This window comes from Leucoraja erinacea, chromosome 5 (genome assembly GCF_028641065.1).
Source record: "Leucoraja erinacea ecotype New England chromosome 5, Leri_hhj_1, whole genome shotgun sequence".
NCBI classification, from domain to species: domain Eukaryota; kingdom Metazoa; phylum Chordata; class Chondrichthyes; order Rajiformes; family Rajidae; genus Leucoraja; species Leucoraja erinaceus.
In genome coordinates this window covers 74,940,177-74,958,399 of record NC_073381.1, presented here as the reverse complement: position 1 = coordinate 74,958,399, position 18,223 = coordinate 74,940,177, and the positions used below count along the sequence as shown (strand labels likewise).

Below are 18,223 nucleotides of genomic sequence, written 5' to 3'. Positions count from 1 at the left end.
GTTGGGGAAAAAAAATACCTGTAAAATTAAAAGTGAAATATACTGCAAAAAATATCAATATAAACAACTTTGTTTCCAGATACCATAATTTCTGACCTGAAAGCGGACCTTGGGCCAACAATTTAATGGAAGACTTGAACCTATCCTTCGTACAATGCTACGAGACTGGCCATATGGTTTGCTCTGCCATAGTGATTTGAGCTGTTTAGAAATGATAAATGTTAGGATGCTTCATTGTTTTCATTTTGTTTTAACAGTCATACAATAGTATTCCAAATTTTAAACACAAGGAGCTTCTGCTTTATCTAAAGACTATTTTCTTTTACCGTTCCAAAAATTACCTTCTAAAATGATGACATCTTAATGATAGACTTCAAACTGGGCTATACAAACTAATATACATTCAGACCCAAGTTAGTTGTATTTTAGTGCCTTAGCATCAGCATCTATTCCTTTCATTTATATTTAACAACATTTCAGAGATTGCTGGTGTGCAAAAGGAACTGAATTTTAGGTATACATTTGAGTGGGAAACTGTGTAATACATAAGAACAACAAAAGTAATGATAACTATTTTAAAATGTGTGACAAACTAACATCTAATGAAGAGTCAAGAATTACAACTTACTACGTCAGAAGATATTCCAAAGTACTCAAGAACTTCACATATAAAATTTACGAGATGAGACATGAGATGATTTAAAGCATTCGCCACTCTGTTTCCATTGAATCAGAAGAACTAATTCAGGAGAAATCTCTCTAAAACTGAAGAAAACAATTTATAAATAAAAATTTACGGCGTAATTAAAAAGCAAGACATCATCCATGGCATTAGTCCCCCCATGGTGCAATATCTCAAACTAATGTCTAGAAGAATTTACTCCCAATATTGCTTTACTTAACAAAGGAGATTTAAGGCATGACAAAACCTCTGGACAAATCACGCAAAATTTATTGAGACTTGCAGATGCAAGAACAATCCATAAGCAAATAAAATCACCACTTTATAACAATGCACTTCCAAATGTTATTAAATTGTAACTGAGAACACTTCACATCAATATTTTTCCAGATGTTCAAACACATTGAGAATCTGCAATTCATTTCAACGTTCACATTTATATAACAGAATATGCATAATGTAAGAAAAAGGATAATCAAAATTTCCTTTTTATTAGTTATACCCATTTTATACCAAAATAAGTGATTGTCTCTCCTTGAAGTTTGATTCTACTAGCGACAATCATTAAACACGAGTAAAATAAATCGTAATCTGTTCAGTTCTTCGAATGCGCTCCACCATTTAATAATACCACCCTTCTCCCTCACCTGCATCGCCATCCCATTTACCCCACCAATCTTCTTATACACACACACACACACACACACACCCGTCATTATGCCCTAGAGCACAGAGATGGGATTCTCAGCAAAACCATGTCCATACTGATCATCAAGCATTCATTTGTGCTGATCTCAATTTACTGCTTTTGGCATGTAATCTTCCATGCCTTGGCAATTCAAGTGCCTGTCTAGATACTTCTAGAATGTTGTGCAAGTCTCTGCTTCTACTACCTCCTCAGACTATTTTCTATAGTCTGGCAGAGATTTGATAGGCCGATTGGCCTAATTCTACTCCTATTCCTTATGACAGTGTCATCCGGAGAGGTTGAGAAGGAGTTTCTTCCCAGAGGCCATTCGGACTGTAAACTCCTATCTCATCAGGAACTAACTTTACTGAACGTTTTTCCTTCCGCCCACAATATTTAATATGTAAAAGAATATGTGTGTGTTTATGATTGTGTTTATAGTTTGTTTGGTTGTTTGTTTGTTTGTCTTTTTGCACAAAGTCCGCGAGCATTGCCACTTTTCATTTCACTGCAAATCTCGTATGTGTATGTGACGAATAAACTTGACTTGACTTGACTTGATTCCAGATTTCAACCACTCTATTTCCTACTACCCGTGTATCCCTGAATTTTGTATACTTCAATCGGGTCCCAGATTCACTTCCTCTGCTCCAAAGAAAACAACCCAAACCAATCAATCTCTCTTCATATTGAATCGTTCCATCCCAGGCAACCGTAACATTCTCCCACCTATCCACCACCACTTTCTGCCCCCTTCCACATCTCACTGAACACATGGGATATTTATGGATCTAAGGAAGATAAACGCTGACAGTCTAGACCCAAAGGGAACGTTCTCAGAGTGAGGAAACGGTTGTTTAGGAAACTTTTCTCTCGTCACAGAAAGCTGTGGGGGTACACCAAAAGTTGAGATAGATGGATTTCTAATCAATATGAGGAAGGGGCAGCAAGATGGACGAGGAATGCTGGATTAATAATCATCCAATTGAAAGGCAGATTAGGCTCAAGAAGCTGAAAAGCCTACCCCTGTTCCATTTCTTATTGTTTAATAGTCCATACCCTTCTATCCCCACATTCCCAGCTCCTCTCACTTCTTTGTTTCCCCTCTCCACCCATTTTGTCCCCACACTACCCCCTTTCCAATATCCAGGCCCAACGTCCAACTGTCTTAGAGAAATAGAACATAGAAGTTTACAGCACAACAACAGACTCTTTGACCCCAATATGTGCCAAACATGAGGCCAGGTCAAACTTTTATCTTACCAAACATAATCCATATCCTTCCTTTCCCTGCATATCCATGTACACATCTAAAAGCCTCTTGAATGCCACTATCATATCTGCCTCCCCCACCACCCTCTGTGTAAAGAAGCTTACCCTGCACATCTCCTTTAAACTTTGCCACTCTCACCTTAAAGCTACGCCCACTATTCTTTGATACTTCCATCTTGGGATAAAGATTGCTACTGTCCACCCTATCAATTCCCTTCATAATTTTGTATACTTCCAAGGTCTCCCCTCAACCACCAGTATTTCAGAGAAAACAATCCATCTATTCAATCACTCCCTGTAGCTAATACCAAAGATTATAGAGCAGAGCAAGATGCGCCACTCTGCGAAAAAAGCGTAGTATGACATGGGCATGACATGACGCCATTTTATTGAGCTGCAATTTACAATAATATTAACTAAATATGTGAAGTGATCGATGCTATATAAAACAGTTCCCTACAACACTGATTACACCAAAGATGATAGAGCGGATCGATCTTTGGAACGGATTACACCAAAGATACTAGAGAAGCATTGCCCGCTGCCTCAGGAGCGCAGACCGCGGGCAGATGCTTGAGGCTCTCCCGCCAGCCGCCTTCATCTGGTAACAGGGGGGACCGAGAATCAGTCCTGGATCAACTCAGGGGTGGAGGAAACGTCCTCCCTGCGACCTGATGTAAGAGCAGATTGTATAACTGTGGAGTCCGCCCCCGCTACCAAAGTTGTCGCGTTTGGCATAAACAAATGGCAGCCGTGACGTTCCGTTAAGTAGTACACGTCAGCCCATTGGATTTCGGATGAGTGGTCTATCTTGCTCTGCTCTATAATCCTTGGCTAATACCTCCTAATCCAGGCCTATCCAAAGCCTCCCCATCCTTGTTGTAAAAGGGCGACCAGAGCAGCATGCAATATTCTAAACGTGGCCATTTCTTCACCAATTTCTGTAGCTGATCGATATTTCGCTATATACTTTGACAGACTTCCTCACAATTTACATCCCCAGCAGTTAATCCTGTGCATCATAATCTTCTGGATCAGCCTACCATGGGGAACCTTATCACATGCCTTACTAAAATCCATGTAGACAACATATTTGGTCTCACCCTCATCGATCACCTCCTTAAAAAATGTAATCAAGATAGTAAGACATGCTGCTTTGCTGTATACAAAGCCATGTTGACTGCCCCTAAATAACCCATTCTGTTCCAAACATTAGCTTAACATCCATTGTTGGGAAGAACTTGGAATCTATAAGCAAGGAAGAAATTAACCTATCATATCAAAAAGCTTGGCCTTCAATTGTTTGCACTCAAGATCAACGTGTTGGAGATGGGGAAAGAGTGCAAGTTGTCCAAGCTTGACGATACAAAAAATGCGAGGACTGGCTACAACAAGATATAGATAGGTGATTTGGGTATAGGAGCCCCGGTGAGTGAAACATGGCGCAGGGTCAGGAGGTCCTGGTGTCAGAGGTGCCAAGTTGTCAGAGTATTTCAGTATTCTCGAACCTGAAAATCAGTATTTTGCTGAGGATATCAGTATTTTTACGCAGTGCCATTTTGCTGAAAAAAATGTGTTTTTTTTTTTAAATATGCGGTCTTACCCATGTAAGAGTACAAGAATGCATAACTTTGCTACCAATTGACATGTCTTCTACGCACCTTACTTAACAGTGCATTCATTGCCATCTCTTTGTATACTTCTGTTTGAACGGCTGCTTCCTGCTTTCAGCACCAGATGATGTAGAAGCCATTTTGGAAGCCTCCCTCTCCCTCCCTCCTTCCTATCTTTCCCTCTCTCTCTCTCCCTTTTTTCCCTCTGTGACGCATAACGCTGTGGCCATAGTGCTATGTGTAAAGCCCATAGCGCTCCAACTGGTAACGCTATAATTAGAACCCATAGCGCTGTCGCGCTAAACTGACAGCGGTTTAAACATGTAGCGGGACAAGTAGATCAAAGCTTACAAAAATAACCATCCAGATCTTGAAATTTAAAATACTAACAGATTTAATCTGCTATAATTTTTAGAGTTACGGTATGACTTTTTATATCCTTGCATTTTCTAAGCAGCAAGATGAAACAGGAAGTCGGGCCGATTTTTAAAAAATCCGTATTTTACAAAGCAAATCCGTACATCCGTATTCTTATTGCATTTCCGTACAAAATAGGGAAAACCCATACTACTTGGCAGCTCTGTGGTGTGCTATAGAGGTGCAAGGAGGGGATGCTTGGAGGAAAGGATGCTCCTCAAATTGCAGAGTACCTTGGACAATACAGTTCACCACCGCCATGATGCGCTGATCAACCTGAGGAGCACCTTCAACAGCAAACTGGTTCCTCCAAGATGCAGGACAGGATGCCACAGGAGATCCTTCTTCCCTGGGGCTATCAAACTGTACAACTCCATCCCCTTCAGTCGTGGGGTGGGGTAGACTGAACCCCCTCCCCCACAATCTTCACACATCCCCAATCCTTGCCACTCCTGGGATAAAGTTCTATCGTATTGTAAGAACCAGGGCTCCAATGGGCAAAACGAAGCGCAGAAATCAGCACCTGGCGAGCTAGAGGTCAAACATAGATGAATCATAGAAAATTACCTCTGTGCCGACGAGTGGAAGAGGAGAGCCCTTGGGGCAGGTCAGCATTGCAACACTGAACAGTGGAGCAGGCGGGCAGGCAGGGTTGAGTTTCTCGTTTGCCCGAGACCTCTTTTCTAATGAATGAATAAGTTTATTGGCCAAATATATTCACATACAAGGAATTTGCCTTGGTGCTCCGCCCACAAGTGACAATATGACATACAGTGAGTTAGGAATGACGCGTAAAACATTAAACAATTACAAAACAATCCTATTTCATCTCCTTTCCACCTTTCCCCACACCTGCCCCATCCCCTCCCTCACCTCCCCCCACCGGCACTCACATCTCCATTCATTGCCCTCTCTCACCTCCACTCTCTGCACCCTCTCACCTTCACTCTGTGCCCACTCTCATCTCCACTCTGTGCCCACTCTCACCTCCACTCTGTGCCCACTCTCACCTCCACTCTGTGCCCCCTCTCACCTCCACTCTGTGCCCACTCTCACCTCCACCCTCTGCCCCCTCTCACCTCCACTCTGTGCCCACTCTCTCCACTCTGTGCCCACTCTCACCTCCACTCTGTGCCCACTCTCACCTCCACTCTGTGCCCCCTCTCACCTCCACTCTGTGCCCACTCTCACCTCCACTCTGTGCCCACTCTCACCTCCACTCTGTGCCCACTCTCACCTCCACTCTGTGCCCACTCTCACCTCCACTCTGTGCCCACTCTCACCTCCACTCTGTGCCCTCCCCCACCTCCACTCTGTGCCCACTCTCACCTCCACTCTGTGCCCACTCTCACCTCCACTCTGTGCCCACTCTCACCTCCGCTCCGTGCCCACTCTCACCTCCGCTCTGTGCCCGCTCTCACCTCCACTCCGTGCCCACTCTCACCTCCACTCCGTGCCCCCTCTCACCTCCACTCCGTGCCCCCTCTCACCTCCACTCCGTGCCCCACTCTCACCTCCACTCCGTGCCCACTCTCACCTCCACTCTGTGCCCACTCTCACCTCCACTCTGTGCCCACTCTCACCTCCTCTCTGTCCCCACTCTCACCTCCACTCCGTGCCCACTCTCACCTCCACTCTGTGCCCACTCTCACCTCCACTCTGTGCCCACTCTCACCTCCACTCTGTGCCCACTCTCACCTCCACTCTGTGCCCACTCTCACCTCACCTCCACTCTGTGCCCACTCTCACCTCCACTCTGTGCCCACTCTCACCTCCACTCTGTGCCCACTCTCACCTCCACTCTGTGCCCACTCTCACCTCCACTCTGTGCCCACTCTCACCTCCACTCTGTGCCCACTCTCACCTCCACTCTCCACTCCACTCTGTGTCACCTCCACTCTGTGCCCACTCTCACCTCCACTCTGTGCCCACTCTCACCTCCACTCTGTGCCCACTCTCGCCTCTTCCTCCGACTGAAATTCAAATCTCCAGCCAGTAACCGACAAGGCGGCACCTTCCCATGAAGCCTCCCACGATTGGTCAGGTGAAGCTATACGGGAGCTGACCAATGGGGAGACGGGTTGTTGCGGATACGTTGCGCAGCAACAGGAAGCGCGAGCCTCCGGGCCCCGCCGCCTGTCCGCAGCCTGTGGTCCCGACCAAAGATCAGCTCCAAACATGCTAGAGCTTTGATCCGCTCGATGATCTTTGGTCCCGACAGACGCTGTCCGGCGGCTCAGTCACTCCAGCACCGTGTGGGGTTTTTTTTTAATGTTAACCCTCTCTCTCTCGCCCCCCCTCCCCTTCACGCCGCCTGACTTTGCAACATGTTATAATTCCAATGCAGATGCTGGAAAACGATTTTTTTTTAGTTTTCTATGTTTTGCTACTTTACTTTTTTTTTTACACTGCGGATTGTCCTGTCCGCAAAATGTGGACGAATATAATCTAGCTAATCATCGCAGACTCCGGATCAGTGGCAAAGCTGCTATCACAATCTGCTAAAGAGCCTAACGGGCCTGTCCCACTTTGCAATCTTTTCGGCGACTGCGGAGCGTCAGTGGCTGACGCCCGTAAAACCGTCGAGTGGCACGACATACACGCTGACGTATGCTGTCATGCGGGTGACGCCCGGTTAGGGTTAGGGACCACAGATGGGCTATAAAATATTCTTCCTTCAATGCATGGATTTTAAACATTAATATATTAAAATTAATACAATAAAATAAATTGTGCAAATGAAAAGTCATTCAGTTTTATTTATAGATGTATTTGTCCGCTTCCAGATCCCATCACGTCTCTATAACTTTTCACAGGGATGGATTCAGTGAGTAGACTGAACAACCCTCTCCCCTCCCGTCCCCTTCTCCCCCCCTTCTCCCATTCTCCAACCCCCACCCACTGCCCCCATTTGTGGACCCAGCCTGTGAGCTAGATCCCACTAATAGTACTGCACAAAGGCCACATCATCTGTTTTAGTAACATTGATGATGGGAACAACATCCCCCGCCTACTCCGCCCCCTCGTCTTGTTTCAAAATGGGTGGTGGGTATTTAGACTCAGTGGCCGGAGCAGGTGGGTGGCACTGGTACATTGACAACATTGCCTGTATCCAGTTGAAAAGCCCGCTGCCTCTGGGGGTTTGGAGAGACCAGTGGAAGAGAGATCTGGGACAACTCGGGGCCAACAGTTTAGTTCCCATGAGGAGCAGGCAGACCATTGGGGGTTTGAGTCCAAGGCCTGGGGCCTCTGTGTCAAATTTAGCTCAGAGATACAGTGCCCTTCGGCCCACCGAGTCCACACTGACTAGCGACCCCCCGCACGATATCCCACACACGCTAGGGACAATTTATACTTATACCAAGCCTATCAACCTAATGTTAGGGTTACGGTTAGGGCAAGGGTTGGGGTTAGGGCTAGGGTTAGGGCTTGGGTTTCCATTACCTTGGAATCTATTTTCTATGTTTCTATCATAATTTCTGACAATGCTATGTACGACAGTGATCGCAACTTCTACTAAAATGTGGATGGCCATTGGCTCGCTCGAAGATCATCCGCCCTTTGACGGGTCTTGTTTTTGGTCCTGCTGGAGGTCTGCAGCCCCCTCCTCACCTGGCAAACCAAGTGGGGGAGACGGTTTAGTCGCCAACTATCCGACCATGGAGCAGGTAGCACAGGATTACATGGTCCGGTGACGGGGGGGAACTCCCCCCGACCTGACGTTTTTTTGTGGTAAACCTGATAAAACCTGAATGTAGAAACGAAGAACTGCAGCTGCCGGTTTATACCAAAGATAGACACAAAGTGCTGAAATAACTCAGCGGCTCAGGCAGGCATCATCTCTGCAGAGAATAGATAGTCGTTTTGGGTTTGAACCTTTTTTCAGCGTTACCTCAGCACTTAGTGTCTATGTTGGAAAAAACCTGAGCCATCACAGTATACTTGCAACAATGCATTATTGGTTTTAAACCCACACGGGTTCTCGAAAGATTCTATAAGATTCGTCAGACATGATTTACCTTTCATAAATCCATGCTGACTTTGTCCAATGATTATTAAATTAAAGAACTGAAAAAACAAAATGAGGAGAAGGATAAAATGATCGCCAGCCTAGAATGCCATGTAACAGACCTGGAGCAGTACACCCGCATGAATGACATTATTGTCAGCGGACTGGAGACCTGGCCCTGGTACTACGCCAGGGCGGTAACAGCAACGGCCGATGGGGAGCCCACCGCTCCAGACATGGACTCCGTGGAGCAACAGGTAACTGCTTTCTTTCATAGCAAAGGCATATCCATATCCAACACAGACATTGAAGCATGTCATCCTTTACCTCGAAAAAACCAAAGTGTCAAACCAGCCATAATAATTCGTGTTACGAACAGAAAACACAAAAATGCATTGCTCAGACAAGGGAAAAAGCTCAAGGGATCTGATGTTTATGTGAATGAGCACCTTACAAAAAAAATGCAGATATTGCCAGAAGCGCACGCATCCTAAGGAAGCAGAAAAAAATCCAGTCAACCTGGACAACAAACTGTAAGGTGTTCATAAAGCTAAACGGGTCGCCAGAGGAGGCTAAAGTGCTGACCATAAGATACATGGAGGAGCTGGACAAGTACCAGTGACTCCAGAACAGTGACTGTGAACGATTGACTTGAACTATTATGACCATGGACTCTTGTGAAGAGTTTGACTGTTTAAACTTGACAACAGCAGGAAATGAAAGGAACAATGATGACTGTGATGGGTGGAACGTTAAATCATTTAAATTCACTGATCATAATATGCATGATTTTGAACAAGATATTGACCCTGAAAATAATTTTCTTAACAATATAAACAAAAACAGACTGATGAATTTATCGATGTATTGTTCAGTATGAGTTTTTTACCACTTATCACCAAACCAAGTAGAATAACATCTCACTGTGCAACTCTAATAGATAACATATTCACAAACAGGTACACAAAAAAGCGGGAGAAACCCGGCGGGTGCAGCAGCATCTATGGAGCGAAGGAAATAGGCAATGTTTCAGGCCGAAACCCTTCTTCAGACTGATGGGGGGCGGGGGGGGGCGGGGACAAGAAAGGAAAAAGGAGGAGCCCGAAGGCTGGGGGATGGGAGGAGACAGCAGGGGGACTGAGGAAGGGGAGGAGACAGCAAGGACTAACAAAATTGGGAGAATTCGATGTTCATGTCCCCAGGATGCAGACTCCCCAAACGGAATATGAGGTGCTGTTCCTCCAATTTCCAGTGCTGCTCGCTGTGGCCATGGAGGAGACCCAGGACAGAGAGGTCGGAGACGGAGTGGGAGGGGGAGTTGAAGTGCTGAGCCACCGGGAGGTCAGCTTGGTTATTGCGGACCGAGCGGAGGTGTTCGGCGAAACGATCGCCCAACCTCCGCTTGGTCTCACTGATATAGATCTGCTGACATCTAGAGCAGCGGATGCAATAGATGAGGTTGGAGGAGATGCAGGTAAACCTCTGTCGCACCTGGAACGATTGCTTGGGTCCTTGAACGGAGTCGCGGGGGGAGGTAAAGGGACAAGTGTTGCATCTCTTGCGGTTGCAAGGGAAAGTGCCCGGGGAGGGGGTGGTACGAGATGGAAGGGAAGAATTGACAAGGGAGTTATGGAGGGAGCGGTCTTTGCGGAAGGCAGATATGGGGGGAGATGGGAAGATGTGGCGAGTGGTGGGGTCACGTTGGAGGTGGCGAAACTGACGGAGGATTACCTTTTGTATGTGACAGCTGGTGGGGTGAAAGGTGAGGACTTGGGGGACTCTGCCCTTGTTGCGAGTGGGGGGATGTGGAGAGAGAGCAGTGTTGCGGGGTATGGAAGAGACCCTGGTGCGAGCCTCATTTATGGTGGAGATGGGGAACCCCCGTTCCCTGAATAATGAGGACATTTCAGATGTCCTGGTGTGGAACGCCTCATCCGTGGAGCAGCTGCGGCATAGACGGAGGAATTGGGAGTAGGGGATGGAGTCCTTACAGGAAGCAGGGTGGGAAGAAGTGTAGTCCAGATAGCCATGGGAGTCAGTGGGTTTATAGTGGATGTCAGTCAGAAGTCCATATTTACAAACAGTGGGTTACTACTAAATGACATCAGTGACCATCTGCCGGTTTTGTAATGTTTGTTTGTGATTATGTTAAGTGTAAGGATGTTAATAAGATTAGATACAGGAGAGTAAGAACAGAAGAATCTATAAATACATTTAGAAATGTATTACTGACCCAAAATTGGAAACAAGTGTTTAAAGAGAATGATACCAACAAAGCGTATGAAACATTCCTGATAATATTTAAATCGTTATATGATGAACACTGTCCTTTGAAAGAACACAACAAGAAGCAAAAATATATAGATAGGCCATGGATGACAAAAGGACTACAAAATGCATGCAAAAAAAAGAATATCTTGTATAAATAATTCATAAAATTCAGAACTATAGAAGCAGAAAGTAAATACAAAAGATACAAAAACAAATTGACTAGTATTATGAGGATATGTAAGAAAGATTATTATAATAAAATATTAAATGATAATAAAATAATATCAAGGGCTTATGGAATGTGTTAAATAATATTATCAGGAATGGATCAATGAATATAAACTACCCTCAGTATTTTGAAGACAATGATACAACTGTAAGCGATATGAATGCTGTGGTTAATGGGTTTAACAATTTTTTTGTAAGTGTGGGACCAAAACTGGCAGAAGAAATTGATAATCCACAGTCAGAAGAAGGAGAGGGGAAGGTTGTGGATTTGTTAGACAGCAACCCAAACTCAATGTTTTTGAAAGCAGCTGATGAAAAGGAGATTACTGACATTGTTAGTAATTGTAAGAATAAAAGGTCTACTGACTGGAATGACATTGATATGGCTTTAATCAAGGTAGTCATTGGTGTAATTGTAAAACCCTTAACTTATATTTGCAATTTATCTTTCAAAACTGGTGTATTTCCATGTAAAATGAAAACTGCCAAAGTCATCCCACTATACAAAGCTGGAGACAGAAATCAATTTACAAATTACAGGCCGGTGTCGTTACTCTCTCAGTTCTCAAAAATATTAGAAAAACTGTATGTAAGTAGATTAGATAACTTTATCGAGAAGCACGAATTGCTAGTTGATAGTCAATATGGATTCAGGTCAAACAGATCGACACCCATGGCATTAATGGAGTTAATTGAAGACATTACCAGTTCTATAGATAACAAGAAATATGCAGTGGGTGTATTTATAGATTTGAAAGAAGCATTCGATACAATTGATCATCATTTGCTAATCAAAAAACTGGAAAAGTATGGAATCAGAGGGGTTGTACTAGAGTGGATGAGAAACTACATAAGTAAAATACATCAGTTTGTGCAAATAGGGGACTGCAAATCAACATGCTTAGAAATAACTTGTGGAGTCCCACAGGGGTCGGTTTTGGGCCCCAAATTATTTATTTTGTATATTAATGATATATGTACGGTGTCAAACCTCTTGAAATTTGTGTTATTTGCAGATGACACTAATATTTTCTGTGATGGGGACAATTTGCAGCAGCTTTTGGAGGTGGTCACAGCAGAAATAAGTAAACTAAAAACATGGTTTGATTTGAATAAATTATCATTAAATTTAAACAAAACCAATCTTATGCTGTTTGGAAAAGGCAAAATAAATACACAAGTAAAAGTAATGATAAATAATGTTGAAATAGAAAGAGTGTATGAAAATACATTTCTGGGTGTGATTCTTGATCTCAAAATCTGCTGGAAACCCCATATAAAACATGTGAGAGCAAAAGTAGCACGGAGTATTGGAGTGATGGGGAAAGCAAGGCATGTTTTGAATGAGAGAGCACTGTATATTCTGTACAGCTCACTTGTGTTACCGTATTTAAATTACTGTGTGGAAGTATGGGGCAACACCTACAAAACCACCTTACAATCATTAAGCACACTACAAAAAAGAGCTATTCGTATAGTAAAGAATGTAGGATATCATGAACACGCCAATATACTGTATTTAAAATTACACACCTTAAAGATTAAGGATCTGGTAGAATTTAAGACTGCACAAATAATTTATAAAGCAAAAAATAAACTGCTACCTGTAAACATACAAAAACTGTTCAAAGAGGGGGGTTATAACTTTAGAGGGAAACTAAACTTGAAAGCATTATGCTCGGACCAATTTAAAAAGTATGTGTATTTCCATTTGTGGAGTGGTTTTGTGGAATGGTCTTGACGAAACGATTAAACAAAGTATGAATATAATGCAATTTAAATAAATGTACAAAAGATATATCTTTGAAAAGTACAGTAATGAGGAAGGAGAATGTAAATCTCACAGATGTTAATGGTGCTTGTTCTTTTTGTTCTTTTCTTTTTTTGTTCTTTTTTTCTTAATGGCTTGATTGGAGTAGTTTTATTTGAATTGTCTGTTTATTTTATTTTATTGAATTTTGCATTTGTTAATGGTGAAGAATGGGGGGTAGGACTTGACAAGCATAGGCTTCTTCCTATCCCTTTTCGAACGAGTCTAATGTGTATTATGTTGAAATTGGCTTTTGATTTTTTAATTTATGTATGTACATATATGTTATGTATATGTGTATGTGTGTATATGTATGTATGTATATATGTACATGTATATATGTGTGTATGTATTTATGTATATATATATATATGTATATATATAATTTTCCTTTTATTTATTAATTTTCATCTTTTTTCTTTTTTTTTTTTAATCGTTCGAAAAAAAAGAAAACAAAAGATATCAATCAATCAATCAATCAATCAATCAATCAATTTCACCACTTTCCAAATGTGTGCTGTCCCATCTTTAATAAATGACTCTAGCAGGGCATCTGCAATGTTGATAAAGCACACACACCAAAATCCTATACTTCCAGCGGCAGAAGACCGCAGGAACTGGAGGACAGATGTGTGGTGCGCCCATCACCGTTCCCGTCGGAAACCAACATATTCAGTCTGAAGAAGGGTTTTGGCCTGAAACGTTACCTATTTCCTTCGCTCCATAGATGCTGCTGCACCTGCTGAGTTTCTCCAGCATTTTTGTGTACCTTTGATTTTCCAGCATCTGCAGTTCCTTCCTGAACATATTCACTTACCTTTCTGGATCCCCTTCCAGAATGTGTTATCTTGGTCATACGGTACAGAAACAGGCCCTTCAGAGCAACTTGCCCTTGCCGATCACGATGCCCCATCTACACTAATCACACCTGCCCATGTTCTTCCAAACCTTTCCTATCCATGGACCTGTCCAATGTCTTTTAAATGTTACAGTATTGTACCTGCCTCAACTATCTCTGGCAGCTCATTCCACTTGCCCACCAGCCTCTGTGTGGAAAAGTGGCCTCTCGGGTTCATTTAAAAAAAAATTCCCCTCATCTATGTCCTCCAGTTCTTGATTCCCCTTTTCTGAAACTCTTTTTCTCATATTTTCACTTTTCTTGTGGCTCTCTGCAATCTTCTGGCATATCTGTTCTTCTAAATCCCGTTGACTATTTAGGGCTATGGTACCGTTTAAACAAGGTGATCGTCCCCTTTTTATTTCTCAGCTCCACCTGTTAATATGGGCTAAAATAGAGATATATAAAATGGAAGATCAGGGCATCTGCAAAACCCGTTTGGTCAATTTCTGTGCAAAGCTGAGAGGTGCAAATTGGTGCCAGGAAGTCTAGGTCCTAGATTGAACTATCAGATAAGGCGAGGTCCAGATGTCCTCACTATTGTTAATATGTATGAGTACTTTGCAGAGAACCCCAAAGGTGTTGCAACTGCATTAGCATGATAGGCTGGCTACAGAAGGATTGTAAATACTGTCAATAATGTTGCAATGTGTTTGTGTTACTGTTTGATGATTGGCTGAAGTGTGAAGCCTTGTTTGAATTGTTTATACTCCCCAGGAGAATGTTGCATTACTGGATTGATTGACTTCCTTCCAGAAGCTTCTGTAGAAACATTGTAATGGGATGCTTTGTAATAGGGGAACTGTCAATAAAACCTTAATGTAATCGATATCTGTGATTGGTTTGTAGGGGTACCACCCCCATGTAGATCTGCCCCACAGGGTTCGATGACCTATAAAAGGTAACCCCCACGAGGTTCGTTATCAATCTTCTGGAGGAGCGCTTGGGACTGCGTAACCATAACCATATAACAATTACAGCACGGAAACAGGCCATCTCGGCCCTACAAGTCCATGCCGAACAAATTTTTTTCCCCTTAGTCCCACCTGCCTGCACTCGTACCATAACCCTCCATTCCCTTCTCATCCATATGCCTATCCAATTTATTTTTAAATGATACCAATGAACCTGCCTCCACCACTTCCACTGGGAGCTCATTCCACACCGCCACCACTCTCTGTGTAAAGAAGTTCCCCCTCATATTACCCCTAAACTTCTGTCCCTTAATTCTGAAGTCATGTCCTCTTGTTTGAATCTTCCCTATTCTCAAAGGGAAAAGCTTGTCCACATCAACTCTGTCTATCCCTCTCATCATTTTAAAGACCTCTATCAGGTCCCCCCTTAACCTTCTGCGCTCCAGAGAATAAAGACCTAACTTATTCAACCTATCTCTGTAACTTAGTTGTTGAAACCCAGGCAACATTCTAGTAAATCTCCTCTGTACTCTCTCTATTTTGTTGACATCCTTCCTATAATTTGGCGACCAAAATTGTACCCCATACTCCAGATTTGGTCTCACCAATGCCTTGTACAATTTTAACATTACATCCCAGCTTCTATACTCAATGCTCTGATTTATAAAGGCTAGCATACCAAAAGCTTTCTTTACCACCCTATCTATATGAGATTCCACCTTCAAGGAACTATGCACGGTTATACCCAGATCCCTCTGTTCAACTGTATTCTTCAATTCCCTACCATTTACCATGTACGTCCTATTTTGATTTGTCCTGCCAAGGTGTAGCACCTCACATTTATCAGCATTAAACTCCATCTGCCATCTTTCAGCCCATTTTTCCAAATGGCCTAAATCACTCTGTAGACTTTGGAAATCCTCTTCATTATCCACAACATTATCCGTAACCTTTTGGAAGTATCTGCTTGCACGAGGCTGAAGGGCTTGGACAAGCAGAGACAAGGATCGATCCCGCGGTGTGGCTAGGTATCGTATAGGGAATTTGTTATTGTGTCATAAAATAAAAGTTTAGTGGTCCAGTGCTTGACTGTGTTTTACTGAACTAGACTAAGGGGTTTAGCTCCAGGAGCATAATTACACAACCATATAGCCTCATCTGTTAAACCATTAATAATGTAATCTCAGAAAACTGACGTGAAATTCTCCTTAATCAATAAAGCAACACCCCCTTCCTCTTTTACCCCCACTTCTATCTCTTCTGTACACATGTACCTTGGAAAGTTAAGCTGCCTGTCCTGTCCCTCATATTCCATAGGGGTTATGGGGAGAAGGGTTAAGAGGGAGAGATAGATCAACCAATATTGAATGGCCGAGTAGAGTTGATGGCCCGAATGGTCTAATTCTGCTCCTATCACTTATGACCATAGCCAGGTTTCCAAAATGGCAACCATGTCCCAGTCATATGTACCTACCTATACCCTGCCTTGCCCGTCACCTCTCGCATTACAACTAATGCAATTCAATCCAACAGGATTTCCTTGCTCCCTGCCATGCACATACCTGTTTTGTCCACTGAGCTTTCCATACAGACTTCCAGCCTCTCACTTGCCTCAACTACCGTGAAGGTGGGAGAGAAGCAGCAGTCGGAAGCAGTGAGAGCTAGTATTGGCTGGAAGTAGTTGAGTCAGAGGGAATGGCTGAGAGGTAAGCTCTTGGGAATTTTTTCAGTGTTTCTTTTCAGTAGTGGTTGGTTTAAAAACTGGCCCGGGACCAGCCTAGAACACATACCTTCAAGGTCGGCAGCAGGTGAACGAGTGTAGGGATTGGCTGAGGAATTAATTCTCAAATTGGTAAATTAGACAATTAATCAGCTAATATAAGCAAGGTTTGCTCTAGGGTAGCGGCCTGTCGGGGAGCTGCCTTGCGAGAAAAGTGCCCAGCAAGAAAAGTGCTTGCGAGAAAAGTGCCTTGCGAGAAAAGTGCTTGCGAGAAAAGTGCGAGTCTTTGGCTCAAGAGTCTTCAGGGAGATGTCTGAGGAGAGGAGACTAAGCCAAAAATTGGAGAGGACGAGATTCGGCGAAGATATGGTGGGTAAGCTGATTCAGTGTGAGGCTTGCAGGATGTGGGAGGTCAGGGTCACTGATGATGTCTCTGGCTACTACAACTGTGGAAAGTGTGTCCGGGTTCAGCTCCTGAAGGACCGTATTGGAGCACTGGAGATGCAACTGGATGATCTCAGGATCATCCTGGAAAACGAGCGTTTCCAGGACAGGACCTACAGCGAGATCGTTACACCAAATATACCGAAGAGAGAAGAGGGGTGACGATGAGGAAGGGAAGGAAGCGTGCTGTGCAGGAGACACCAGTGGATGTACCTCTTGAAAACAGGTTCACCCGCTTGGAAGCTGTCAGGACAGAAGACACTGCCATTCTGAACGTGGGGCAGGTCAAAAGGTGACGTTGAGGCAAAACCGAAGAGACAGACATCAGGCAGAGCCATGGTACGCCACTTTCGCTACTTCCTGGAGGGGAGGCCTTTTACGGCATTTACGGATCACAAGCCGCTAATCTTCGCGTTTGCCACGGTTTCAGACCCGTGGTCTGCCCAGCAGCAGAGGCAGTTGGCGTATGTGTCAGAGTACACCACCTCCATCCGCTTTGTCGAGGGCAAGTACAACAGGGTGGCCGACGCCTTATCAAGACCTGCGGTTCTCCAAGTCACTGAGGGTATCAATTATTCCGCCTAGGCAGCTGGTCGACGAGGAGATGGCCGCCTATCGCACGGCGGTATCGGGATTTGCAGTTGGAAGACATTGTCTGTGGTCATGGGGACGCAACGCTGCTGTGCGATGTCTCCATTGGACTTCCGTGACCCATCGTCCCCATTGCCTGAGGTGCTCCATGGGCTTGCGCATCCCTCCATCAGGGCAACAATGGCCCTTGTAGCCTCCCGCTTCATGTGGCACGGGCTGCGGAAGGAGGTTGGACATTGGGCGCGCACCTGCATCCCGTGCCAGGCCGCCAAGGTGCAGCAACATGAGCGTGCGCCGTTGCAGGAGTTCGCCATCCCTTGGCAGCAGTTTGACCACATTCACGTGGACATCATGGGGCCGCTGCCGCCTATGACATATCGCTTCACGGTGGTGGACCGCAACACGCGGTGGCCTGAAGCCATTCCGCTACCTGATTCCTCAATGGCCACGTGCTCGAGCCTTGGTGGTGCACTGGATCACCTGGTTCAGTGTGCCACTGGGCATAACATCGACCGGGGGCCTCAGTTCACGTCGGAACTGTGGTCGGCCATGGCACGCCTCCAGTTTCACCGCCAACTCAAGGATGCCCTGAAGGCACGGCTGAATGATCCGGACTGGGTGGACGCTCGTCCGTGGGTTTTGCTGGGGATCAGCATCCGCACCCAA

The 18,223-nt window shown here is 44.4% G+C and overlaps 1 protein-coding gene across 4 annotated transcripts in view; it reads right to left on the bottom strand.

Moving 5' to 3' along the window:
• Positions 1–6,764, bottom strand: part of mtfr2 (mitochondrial fission regulator 2) — a 95,526-nt gene extending 88,762 nt beyond the window's left edge. The window contains exons 1-3 of one of the 4 annotated variants that reach the window (XM_055635945.1): positions 6,634–6,764; positions 629–765; positions 97–201 (exon numbers count right to left, since the gene is read on the bottom strand). In XM_055635945.1, coding sequence (XP_055491920.1) covers positions 97–201; positions 629–691 — 168 coding nt within the window. In that variant the 5' untranslated portion in view covers positions 692–765; positions 6,634–6,764. Of the gene's footprint in view, positions 1–96; positions 202–628; positions 766–4,905; positions 5,142–5,659; positions 5,702–6,610 lie in introns of those variants that run through there. The other 3 variants (XM_055635943.1, XM_055635944.1, XM_055635946.1) reach the window with 3 other exon arrangements.
• Between the last annotated feature and the right edge of the window lie 11,459 nt (positions 6,765–18,223).